Below are 13,058 nucleotides of genomic sequence, written 5' to 3' on the forward strand. Positions count from 1 at the left end.
AATCCCTAACAAAAATGCTTCAGGCTTTTTTACAAATGTTAATTGGAACATTTTCTTCAATTCATTATATATTATTTCCCCCAAAAATTTAATTTCACTACAATCCCACCACATATGATAAAAAGTTCCTTCTTTTTCCTTACATTTCCAACATACATTTGAGCCGGTTTTGTACGTTCTTGCTATCTGAACTGGTGTTATATACCATCTATACATTATTTTCATATAATTTTATTTCAATAAAGAACAATCCGTAAATTTTAAGTCAGTTTTCCACAGTCTTTCCCAATCTTCAAACATTATGTTATGGCCTATATCTTGTGCCCATTTAATCATAACTGATTTCACCTCCTCGTCTTTTGTTTCATTAATGAAATTTTGAATAGTATTATTCCATAGTATTAAGTATACATAGAATGTAAACATGACAAATGTGCAAATATAAAGAAAATATAGAGAAGCTAGAAGAAGGAGGGAGGGAAGTACAATTTTGTTTAGAGTTAAAGTATTAAGGTTAAAAGAAATAAGGTATGTATTATGTATTATGTATTATGTATTATGTATTATGTATTATGATGGCGAAATTTGGAAAATATCTAAAACCAATAAAGATCATTTTTTAGGGGGGGGGAGAAGCACCTCCTGATAGAATTCTCTGAAATATCAGTCAAGTTTCTTCAAGAAGAGGTGTATCCCATTCTCAGACTTCAGGACCATCTGAGGGATAGGAATGGGCAGCTTTGATGGGTCTGGCAGGATTTCAAAGCGAAGCAGCGTTAGAGCAAGTGCTACTTTCATCTCATTCATAGCAAATTGTTGCCCGATACAGTTCCTAATCAGAGTGGAAAAGGAAAGTGGCTATGAATATCATCAAGTGATCAAATTCAAATGCATCTCTGTCTATACTAAATGAGGTCAAAGTAGTAGTCCGTGATTTTTGCACACTGAGTATGGGTGACACCTACTTTCTGCCTAACTTGCGAATCCCACACTTAACCTGAGAAAAGAGCTGTATGAATTGTAAAGCTTTCTGAAAGACAAAACGTTCTCTATATTTGTTGCACACATGTTCTTCCTGTAATTCTTAAAGTCATGCTTGGTAGACCTTGCCTGGGGACAAAACACAAACTTTTCTTCTCCTTTTCAAAAAAAGTCAATGCTATTAAAAAGGGTGTGTTTTAGACTCACCTTGATCCAGCTGCAAAAGGGATGAATGAATGAGGATGTCTTTGAGATGGGTTGTCCGCAGAGAATCTTGTAGGATCAAATACCTAAAGTATACAAGGTTTTGGGTACCTTATTAATGGTTGTTGCTTGCTAAATTGCAGCATTACTTTTGACATGAGAGGAGATGGATTTACAGGAGAGCTAAACAATGCATATTGTTCAGGGAACAATAAAAAAGAAACACCATTGTTCCAAGTGCGATGGGGAAGAGTATATATTTGCATCCTCTAGGTTTCCATTGCACCATTGTAGGCAGCTGTTGGAGCTTCCTAAAATAAGAGCAAGATCAATTGATCTGAAAAGCTAGTAAACACACAGAACTTCCCCATATTTATGATGATCTATATCCACAGCTAGATATATGTTACTGTGGTTAACAAAACAGGTTTACTTATGTGGCAAAATGCTTCAGCTTCTGCCTTTGTCAGCTGCTAAGGTGGAAGCCAAAATGTTTTGCCACATAAATCTCTTTCATTAATCACAGCAGCATACCTATTGTTTTAGTGATTACCGGTAACTGTACCGCTCCGGTGGGAAGGTAAACGGCATTTCTGTGTGCTGCTCTGGTTCGCCAGAAGCGGCTTAGTCATGCTGGCCACATGACCCAGAAGCTGTACGCCGGCTCCCTCGGCCAATAAAGCAAAATGAGCAGCGCAACCCGAGAGTCATCCACAACTGGACCTAATGGTCAGGCGTCCCTTTACCTTTACCTTTACCTTTAAAAAGAATTGAGAGCACGCTTGTGGGAAGTGCAGTTTGAAATGCACGTAGATACCAAATACATGCCCACTATTTAATGGCAATATAGGCTTCCATATGGTTTACAGAGACTAAAAGCCAGTTATATAAACATTAAAATCAAACCATCCACAATTAAACTATACAAGAAGATCTATGTGAATGGGCATTTGCCGCATCACACAGAGGCCCATGTGCATCCTAGAGCCTTGTAGAACTTCAGAACATAGTTGGATGCTTGAATTTAACTATATAGTTACATACCCTCCAACAGGTTGAGACCCCAAACCAGGACGTGCTCCCATGCATGTCACGTGACCCTCACAAGACCATGGAGCCCAAAAGATGTGCTTTGGGGGGGCTGTGCTCTCACAGCTCCCCAAAAATGCATTTTGGGACACCACACAAGATCACAGCCCCGCAAAATGCTTATTTGGTGCAAGATCTCAGCGTGAAATGGTGCGAGATCATGCCCAAAATGGCCACTGTGCTCTTGCAGAGAAAAACAAGATGTCTCTTTCCCCCCAGACATTGGTAGGTTTTGTGGTTATTCTTTTCCCTTATATAAAAGGAATTATTTACCTCAGGGTCTTGCCATACACTTGGGTTTTTATGAACACAATGGATGGCAACTGAAACTCTAAATCCTGTAAAAGAAAGAACAGGAGAATACAGTGACTACATCATTTTAGAATTGTGAGTAAACTGGAACTCACCAAAAGATCACAGACCAACAACGAATGCAATGCACCCAAGGAGTTTTGGACCTTATATCATCGAGGGGCTTGATTAAAATAGCTCTTCAGATTCTTGCCTATGTTTCTGTTGTTGATGATTATATGTGCATACAGTGGTTTCAGCAATGGATTTCCCATGCAAACTGCACGGATCAGCAGTTAATTAGCAAATCTGCAATCAAAGTGCAAACTAATAAATATGGGTAAACCTCATTTTATTGTGCTTCACATATATGGTTCCTCACAAGGAGGATGGTGGTGTAGCTGAAGGCATCCCTGCCCCTTTCCAGGGAAAGGAAGCCACCTGCCTCTGCCACCTTTCTTCTGCCATTGTATTGGTATGTGCACATATCCCCCTGCAAGGGACTGTCAGGATGCTGTCAGTGGCTGCCAGCTGGTTGCCCAGGAAAGTATAAAGACAAGAGGAAGTTTCTTACAGATCTTTGTTATTTCAATCTTTACAGAGGCTATAGAACCCAGCCTCTTGGATAATGGTGGTGTCCGAGTGACTCTTCACCCACCTACCCCCACTTCCTCATTTGTCATTCTCATCATCTCCTCTATGAGCTCTTTGCTCTCCTACTTTTAAGGCTCTCTGGGTTCTGGAAGATGGTGGGTCTGGAATGCTTTCTAATGACAATGTGTCAGCCAGGTGTTGCTCTGGCTCTTCCCATGATTTCCCAACTTTTACCCTCATCTGCCTCTTAGTTGTGACCTCCCTCAAACCCTTGTTGTAAATCTAGATTGTGGTCCTCTTCCTCCTCCCTGGAAGGTTCAGGATGGGGAAGCGGTCTCCACCATTTCTCCTCTGCCCAGTCCATGACAGGGCCTTAGACAAGTTGTCCATTGCTATGTTCCCAGCCAAGTGGTGATTGAAGAAATGATCTATATTTATTTGCACTTCCTCTTTTGGTGCTTCTTGGGGATATCTGAAATCAGCTGGAATTGCTGAAGTTCAGTCAGTATTACTATGATAGTAGTAGCTAATCTGCGATCCTCCAGTTCTGGTTGGTTTGCAACCCCTATCATGGCTGGCCATAATGGATGCAGCTTATGGAAGTTGGCAGTCTAGCAACATCTGAAGGCTCACAGCCTAGTCACCCTGGATTTATACTGAAGTTCTGAGCTGCAATCTAATTTCAGGGTTAGAGGTTCTACAGTGAGTAAAAGGGAATGAAAAACAGAACTTCACTCTTAAAGAAAATATGCAAACCTTCAGGTAAAGTGCGTCCATCGAAAAAAGTAATGGGTTTGCTCAGTTGTCGGGACACTACCGGAACCGGAGAATTTAGTCGGAGACTCTCCTTTATGCACATTGTGGTATAGGTCATCTTACCAAGATCATCCCTGAAAGTTGCAAATAAAGCCATTCATCTTTCTGCTGGCAAAACACTGGGTATCTGGAAAGCATTCTGTTAACCTTATCAAATGTCCAGGCTTGGGTTTTCTTTTCCCTTCTACCACCAGGAGTGGCAGCTTGGCCCCGTGACCATAGGTGCCAATGGCCATGGGTGCCATGCAGCATGCATGGCCCTAGTACCGAAATTTGTGGGTGCCTGGCACCTTCATGGGGAATATTATGGTTGATCAGGCACCCAGGGCCCCAAGGAGTTGGCAGCTATGTCTGCCACCTTGTATAATAGGAATAAAAACCACTAACTCAAGTGGTCACTGGAGAGAGTTCATATCACATATCTTAGTTGGGTTCTTGGGGATTTGGGGGATGATGTCAGGTGAGTAACAGGTTGATCTGGCCTAGGCAGAATGGCTTCAAAAGCCAAATTGGAAAGCCCATAGGTGGGAAATTCCCCACCCATGGATTAAGAAGTGCCTCCCACCCAACTTTCCTTCTCTGAAACTGGCAGCCTCCCCCAGCTGCTTTTCAGTTGTTGTTGTTGTTGTTGTTGTTGTTGTTGTTGTTGTTGTTGTTGCTGTTGTTGTTTTTAAAAAGAGTAGGAAAACTTTCCATAACATTCTTCTCAAGGTTTTCAAGTTTGACCCTCAGTTTAAGTCACTCGGGGGTGGGGGATCAAAGGCAAACAATATTGATCTCACCAATGGATGTCCTCTCGATCCCCAAGAATGTCTTTGATTTCTTCTCTGCATTTCTGCTGGTGCTCTGGGTGCTGAGCCATAGAATGTAGGATCCAGGAGATTCCACTGGCCGTAGTATCGTGGCCTGCAAACATGAAAGTGTCCACTTCAGCGCGCAGGTCTTCATCAGACAACCCAACTCCGTTTTCATCCTGACAAAGTAGGGGATAGGTAATCAGCAGCTAACTCGAGAATTCAAAGAAAAATAGCGTGATTGTGTTTTATATCAATAGACATGAAGAGGAAATGTAAATGAAAACACCAGACCAAAAAGTGTCACAGTAATGGAATTTTTAGATTTGTTCTACAGATTGGCTTCTGCTTCAGTGGCCCACATAGTGGATTATTCCTCTGTGTCTTGAGCAGGAAGTGACCACAGCCATTGGGTTTTGCCATGATTAACAATTTTGCAGTTCAACCTCACTGTCCATTTCCCCCCTAATCTGTAACTCTTATGGACTCAAAAGGCCCATAAAATGATACAAAAGGATGACAAAGGGGAAGCTGACACTTCTGTAGTCCCCTGAAAAGTAGGGGCAGAGTTGTCACCTTTTCTCATCATTAGTACTACAGTAGTGGACCTGGTAAAGATGTCCTTTCTGTGCAATTTGTAAAGAGAAGATCAAGGTGAACTATATTTAATCAAATATCTGGCCAGCTGTTTGCTTTGTGAGCCAGTTGTAAAAGATGTGTAAGGTAGAGGATGCTAAACTGCCTCATATAAATTCTTACCTTGGCACAAAGAAGAATGTCCAAAAAATCCAAGCGTCGCTTCTTCTGGATCTTTTCAAGTTCCCTTTCATTCTTAAGTGATTCCTTCCTCTCTGCAATTACTTTTTCTACATTACAAAATAAAATTACATCAGCAAGAACATATCACATTTCTTTCTCATTATTTCTTTAACCCCATATTACCCCTTGAGTTCAGGGCAGGTGGCAAATATTTTAAAATATCCAAAATGAAGGTTACTTTAAAATGCAGCTACTATACAACTGGCAGTGCAATCAGGCAATGGAGGGGCATGAGAGAGTCATGTAGCCACCATGGTATCCACAGCCGTCTTTCAAGCACAAGGCAGAAGCCTGATTTGGGTTACACCTGACTGCAGTTGACCTAGTGACTGGGCCTGAGGCTAGCAAGTGGGACTGGCATGGGATCCTGTGGATTCTATGCCAGCTCAACCCCACCACAGGCTACGAGTGGCAGAAGGACCTTCAGTGGACAGAACAGGGAACCTCATACCAGTGGAGTGATGCTTGCACCCCTCCAAGGGTGGAGGGAGGCCTCTGTCCCATCCAGCTCTCCCAGCATGAGGGTATGGATTGCACCCTAAAATGTTCCATTAGGTCCAATCATAATTTAGCAGGTGCCATCTGATTGCAGATAATCACCCTGGACACTGAAGCCTCTGAAGAAGCACAGAGGGTGCTAGATAGTCATGGTGTGTATCAAGGAGTAGCAAGGCTTGTCCCATGAGTACCAGAAGGAAAATCAGGCTGCAGTCTTATATTCATTTACCTGATAGCATCCCATTGAATGCCATGGGTTTTATTTCTGAGTAGACATGTACTGGATTGCAGTGTAAATTATGCAAAAGAAGTAAAATATGGCAATGTCCTTAAATTGCATAATTTATACTGGTTACAAAGGTTGAGTTGTCTTTCTGCATAATTTTGGAGGAGAACTTATAAAGCAACAATGAAGAGGTGCTCTTGAACACCAGCAGAGACCCTTTTCCTGCACTTAGTGACCCTATACGGAAGAGTATTTGAGGAAGAGATTCCAGAACTTTCAGCTTAGATGCTCTCAGGCAGGTTTGCTTGAATCCCAACACTACTGATTTTCAACATCAAGCAATGGATACAGGACAGAACTATTAGCTCTTGCACAGTTGGGACCACCCTTGGCATCACTCACCATGGGTGCCAACTTGAATAAAATATTGGTGGGGGGGACAGGTAAGCCCCGCTGCACATAATCAGTCACATGATGTGGCTCACGCACACCACTTGAATGGTGATGCTCAGAGATTTCATTGGAAGCTCCTAGGAGTTGGCTCCTATGCCACTCATTATCAGTTAGATATCCTGTTGAACCAAAGGACTTGCTTATAGTAGTCCATTTCGGTAAAGCTCACATAGGAAGAAGAGAAGAACCTGCCATTGTTTGTAAGATACCTGTATGATGATGTGCCAAGCTGCAGGCTTCCTTAAAGCGCCGTCCTGACGGGGTGCATAAATAGATGAGCTGGTTCCGCAGAAATGCTGAGGTGACTCTCTGAAACACTAGGAGAGTCATATCTTGCACAGCATTGACATAATAATCCTGCTCTCTGGAGAAAAAGAAAAAAGGAATATTTCGGACAAACAGATATGGGCCATGCCACCAAGAACCTTTAATAGTATTAATTTGACAGTACTAACTTGTCCGTCTGACAGCTACTCTTGTAACTGAATGCACATTTCATGATGCTGTCAAGAGTCATTAAACTGACATGGTCAAACATCTCCAAAGACTTTGTGGGGTCCTCTGCAATCAGCTTCTCCCATTTATCCTGGTGTGAGAAACAGGTGAGGAAGCTTAAGTTGCTTGCTTTGGGCAGTATTCAAGTAAATAATCATGCTAGAACAACAATTACTATCCTCCCCCTGTACATTCCCTGAATCATCCCCAAGTCTGCTACAAATGGTTGGAGGAATTTAAGGCAGGGGTGGAGAGGATGAGAATGTGCCATTGCCCTAGGAGAAATCCTTGTGTAGGCAGAATATTTGCTTTTGCACTCCATTGAGTACCACCCACCGCCTGAAAGCTCTGTATCTTTTCCTTAAAGGTGGAAGTGCTTTGAAAGCATCATATCTGATATTTCCCAAATCCCTTCTTCAGTTTCATTGCGCCTGTGTAGCAATGTGAAGTGCCCTTGTGCAACATGCACCAAGCCATGCGCCTGTGCGCTAGTGTACAGCAATGCCACTGGATTTGTGCCACAGATGAGTGAGACTGGTGGTTGCTATGATAATATATATCATGTCAGGAGCACTGTAAGGTAATCTCATGGGATACAACTCCTAATGCTTTAAAAATGCAATATGCTGAGTTCTCATTATATATGTGTGCAACAGATTTCTAGGTTCTTTTGTGCAACTATGTTTCAGGATGACCATGGGGCTACTTGTGCACAAATTGCTACTGCACTGTATATGAAATGTATTTGGGGGGGGGGGAATCATGCAATACACATGGTACAGATGAGTCTTTGAAAATTCAAAGCAAAGACAGACTTCTCTGCTGGCAACCATGTGGAGGAATGCGGGTCATGTCTAAGGTGCCTGGGCACAGAACTGATGGAAGTGATAAGGCATAGTCTCCATTATTTCATTGACAGAGCTCAGTATTTTGAATAACATGCTACCATTTGGCTGAATACACACACAAACTGGACTGGGGTAATTCTTCCCAGTAATAACTGATACAGAATTGAGTGTTTATAATATCATTTCTTTTGCAATGTGAGAATAGGTTAATTACCAGCATAACTTTGACTGAATCTGCAATTTGTGCCACATAGGGTTTCAAAATGTCATAGTGGAAAGCTGGTGTTAGCAATCGCCTGTGCTGGTGCCACTTGGGTCCATTTAAGACAAGCAGTCCTCTCCCTATGGGTACAAATAGCAATAGACTAGTTAGAGTGTACATAGCAAAGGATTCATGTTATTACACCGACTCTTGCCATGATTTGTCCCCTTTGATTTTTCAAATCCTCTTGCAAAGATATTTGCACAGTGCAAAGCTCAGTATGTTTGTTGTTGTTGTTGTTGTTGTTTAGTCGTTTAGTTGTGTCCAACTCTTTGTGACCCCATGGACCAGAGCACGCCAGGCACTCCTGTCTTCCACTGCCTCCCACAGTTTGGTCAAACTCATGTCAGTAGCTTCGAGAACACTGTCCAACCATCTCATCCTCTGTCGTCCCCTTGGATAGGTTTGATCTTCTTGCAGTCAATGGGACTCTCCTCCAGCACCATAATTCAAAGTGTTCAGTGGGTCTTACTCATGGGAAATGTGCATGAGATCACAGCCTAAGAAAGCAATTTGTGGGCTGTAGCATATTCACAGATTGATTCTAGAGAACTTCGTTAACATAAAGAAAATGTCATTTTCCTTTGCACCTTTATGCAGTGCATAGTACTAAGTAGCAAGAACCTCCCACTGATCTGTAGAATACTGTTTAATTGCTATAGAATTCATCAGTGGGAAAAAGCCAATGACTCCAAGAACTGTATAACAGCAATAACAAGAGATGTAGGAAATGCCAGAAGAAAGAAACTTAGGTTTGTCGTCAAAATACCAATAAGAGCTATGAAACAAAAAATTGCAGAGAGAAGAGATACCAAATATCATAAATCCATTATGTTCTATGCAAAATGCATCATGGGCTGTCCCTTGAGTCCGCTAGATGACATCGCAAGGGATCGTTGCCTTAGGAGAGTGAGAAAAATTCTCAGGGAAGACTCACACCCCGGCCATCACCTCTTTAATCTTCTACCGTCTGGCAGGACATATAGAAGTATAATCAGCCGTACCAACAAGCTAAAAAATAGCTTCTATCCGTGGGCTGTTAGGCTGTTGAATGAAAAATAACATAGCGAAATTGACTTGCAAGGTGGTGTGTTGTTGAATAAGAGATTGAGTGTTTTTTGCGGGGAGGCTCATTAAATTTCATTGTACACAGGTTGTACAATTACAATAAATGTATTATTATTATTATTATTATTATTATTATTATTATTATGCAGAAAAAGAGATGAATGGATTGGTATTAGCTAATGTTAGGCTGTGGTGCCATGATTTGCATTCTGTAAATGACAATGATGTGTAGACAAGTAACTCGTACACATACCAATCCAAGGAAGCAAGGGCTCATAGATATCTTTAGCTTTAGGATCTAGAAAATTAGAAAAGTCAAACATAACAATCAGTGTCACAAATTTAAATTTACAGCAAGAGTTAACATTTTCAGCACTCATGTTGGAAATCTGTTAAATTGTGTGTTTTTTTAATGAAAAGATGAGAGATACAGTAAACTTGAGCCACAAAAATTTACACGTTTCGCATGGCAATCAGTATTATTTAGATGTATGTATGTGCTATGGCAGGATGCGGATGGCGCTGTGGGTTAAACCACAGAGCCTAGGGCTTGCCGATCAGAAGGTCGGCAGTTTGAATCCCCGCGACGTAGTGAGCTCCCGTTGCTCGGTCCCAGCTCCTGCCAACCTAGCAGTTTGAAAGCATGTCAAAGTGCAAGAAGATAAATAGGTACCACTCCGGTGGGAAGGTAAATGGCATTTCCGTGCTCTGCTCTGGTTCGCCAGAAGCGTCTTAGTCATGCTGGCCACATGACCAGCTATACACTGGCTCCCTTGGCCAATAAAGCGAGATGAGCACCGCAACCCCAGAGTCGGTCACGACTGGACCTAATGGTCAGGGGTCCCTTTACCTTTTTATGTGCTACGGCAAGCCATGTCTAAGGCCTGTGGTATTCCTCCTCTGTGATACCACAAGAAACTATAGACCTTTCATTATTTGCCTTGTGAGACATTTCCTTATCATGGGAATTCCACATCCATTAATCTAACCACAGAAAGGTTTTAGAAATCTTTTATCTGTGATTAAGATTCATATCGGATTTTGTTTTTATCAGTAAGTCCCCTTGAACTTACTGATCAGGGGAAAAGGTGGGGTACAGGCAAAACACGCACAAGCACCCCATTTACATGGAGGTTACATTCCAAGGCATTGTGCAATTAAGTGAAATTGTGTACCTTTGAAACAGCAAACACCCCGTTCCACACCACCCCTTTTGTGACCGTTTTGTGATATTCTCAGGTTACTTCTAGGTTCGGTGCAGTGTGCATGTGAACAGTTGCACACATATCAAATGTGCATAAATGGGGTGTTTACTGTATAAATTAATTATTAGTATTAGTATTATAGACACATGTTCATAAAATGAAGCAGAGTCTGGAGCATGTTCTCTAGAACATTCTATATCTATAGGTGCATCATCATCAACAACATTATAATTTTATTATTTCTACCCCACCCAGCTGACTGGATTGCCCCAGCCAACCTTGGACAGCTTCCAACAAAGTACTAAAAACATAATAATAAAAAACAACAAACATTAAAACTTATTAATAAAATGGCCACGTGGACCTTTACAGAGGATAGTCCTAATTTGAAAGCAAGCTCTGTTTAAACAGCTCTCTGGTCCAAATGTGGTTTAAGGACAAAGAATCTTGAGAATTAGTTGGCACCCGGATAGCAGACTGAGCAGACACATAATTCTCCTGGTCACAATTTTCCCCCACTATGACAAAATGTATTTCTATTTAAATTATAGTAATTATTTCTAAAGTTGCACATGCAAGTTTTATGCATGTCATCATTTTTGTTGATGCACAAATGGCCACCCTACATATAAAAAATGAATTATCCTCAATGAAACACACTTACCGTTTCTGCTAAATAAAGTTTTGGCGTAATCAGGGTGAGTGATAACTACAGTAGGAACAAAACCCCCAAACCATCTGGGGAAAGCGTAAGGGAATTTTTCAGCCCACTTCTCCATCATGTTCTGGTCCTCTGCATGACTGGTGATCTGCAGTGATAGGATTTCCATTTTTAGTTGCACTCCTGTCTCTTTCAAGTGTGACACGTGACCTAAGCTGGGGAAATGATTTGAGACCTTTCATCTACCTAATTCTCTTCAATAGGAAATGAATGGGGTGCCAAGCACATCTCAAAGAGGTCTGCCAGTTTCCATGCACAGTCTCTCCGTATACGGGTGTTTTTTTTTCCATAAATGCTTGCTAGTGTTTGAAGAAGCCTCTCCGTTTGATAGATTCAGGGAAGCCACAACCACTCATAAACAACAATTCCAATAATGTAAGGGACCAATTTAAAATAGAAACATCACCACCTGGCCCCACCCCCACCCACCATGGCCCCCTCCACCTCTTCCCCCCTTTTCTTCCTAATGTAACACTAATGTCTCAACAGATGAAACTGACCTGCGGAAAATGTAACTTGAAAAAAGAGACATTGCACACACTTTGTAAACCAAAAAATACATTAAAAAGAGACCAATTTAAAAGTCTTTAAAACACAAGTCAAACTGTGTCCCCATTATACCCAAATTTCACCCAAATCTAGCATCTTTTCCAAGCTCAATTGTCCACGCACATATACTGTATCTTTTTGCTTACCTGGTGGATATTACCATAGAGCCAATGGCTGGGAGGACCTGGGAAACTCTCCAAAATTTTGAGCAGTTTTTGTCTCTTGAAATATAACTGGGTGGATTTAATCACCACATAAACCAGACAGAAGCCAGCACATAGTTGCACGATCTGGAAAGTGAGACTTGCCATTTTCTCTGTTGTGAATAACATGGTGGTAGCGTCTCTAGAGCTGTGGCTTGAGATGTCTTGTGTCACCTTCTCCTCTTATTCTTCCAAGAATAATTACTGCAGCCAATAGTCAGGGAGATGACAAGCACACACTTGCTATTGCATAAGCCTCCTATTGCAACCTTGTTTGCTGTTTCTCCCATAATAATCACCCCATTCATAATACTTGACTTGAAGAAGCCCTGAAGGAAAATTTTCAGTTTACCATCTCATCTAGCCTTTAACCTGCTTCAATTAAGAGAGTTAATTAAATCGAGTAAAGGTGAAACTTCATTGTATGTTGGATATCAATTACAGAAATATGTATACATTCCATGGTTGTGAATCACATTCTAGGATTCACAAGGAGGACCTTCACCCAGTTGGAATACTGAGCTTCCCTTGGCTTCTTACAGGTCACAGATTTTAATCTCAGTTGAAAGCTGAGCACATAGATCCATTTCAATCTGGATTCAAATTTGATTTGGGAACTAACATAAACTTTGGTCACCTTGTTGGACAATCCACACCAAGAGATCTGAACACGGAGAGTACTTCCTTCTTGGTTTTGCTGGACCTTTCAGCTGTGTTTAATACTTGATAATCAAGGTTATCCTTCTCATGATGGGAATGGGCAGAGGATAAACCATTTCACAGTATTTCTGGTCCTTCCTTGAGGGTTGGTGCCAGCTCAAGGATCATCCCCTACCTCCTGTTTGAAATCTGGATCACTGGTGGGCAACCTATTAGGTAGCTTGGATTGAAAGGGTACTAGAATAATGAGTCCAACACCATACAATAAGCCAGTGACAGAGG

At 41.6% G+C, this 13,058-nt stretch overlaps 1 protein-coding gene across 3 annotated transcripts; it reads right to left on the reverse strand.

Moving 5' to 3' along the window:
* Window positions 1–563: 563 nt before the first annotated feature.
* Window positions 564–12,276, reverse strand: LOC310709668 (cytochrome P450 4A2-like). 3 transcript variants are annotated; one of them, XM_083509658.1, is made up of 12 exons: window positions 12,060–12,276; window positions 11,308–11,452; window positions 9,692–9,736; window positions 8,323–8,450; window positions 7,221–7,351; window positions 6,975–7,129; window positions 5,529–5,635; window positions 4,758–4,948; window positions 3,916–4,049; window positions 2,548–2,612; window positions 1,189–1,271; window positions 564–832 (listed from the first exon to the last, which is right to left on the reverse strand). In XM_083509658.1, exons 1-12 carry the CDS (start codon window positions 12,243–12,245, stop codon window positions 664–666), a joined length of 1,539 nt encoding a protein of 512 aa, XP_083365784.1. In that variant the 5' UTR covers window positions 12,246–12,276; the 3' UTR covers window positions 564–663. The 3 variants fall into 3 exon arrangements, with proteins under 3 accessions (XP_083365784.1, XP_083365785.1, XP_083365786.1); XM_083509659.1 differs by having other exon boundaries at window positions 11,308–11,519; XM_083509660.1 differs by having other exon boundaries at window positions 567–749.
* Between the last annotated feature and the right edge of the window lie 782 nt (window positions 12,277–13,058).

The sequence above is a fragment of the Podarcis liolepis genome (assembly GCF_965112155.1).
Source record: "Podarcis liolepis genome assembly, chromosome: 6".
NCBI lineage: Eukaryota > Metazoa > Chordata > Lepidosauria > Squamata > Lacertidae > Podarcis > Podarcis liolepis.

Coding starts and splice junctions, on each gene's coding strand:
- LOC310709668 (XM_083509658.1), bottom strand. CDS start 12,245: ATGTTATTCACAACAGAGAAAATGGCAAGTCTCACTTTCCAGATCGTG. Junction 8,451..9,691: donor GCCCTTGCTTCCTTGGATTG/GTATGTGTACGA, acceptor TTGTACCCATAG/GGAGAGGACTGCTTGTCTTA. Junction 1,272..2,547: donor GTGTATGGCAAGACCCTGAG/GTAAATAATTCC, acceptor TGTATACTTTAG/GTATTTGATCCTACAAGATT.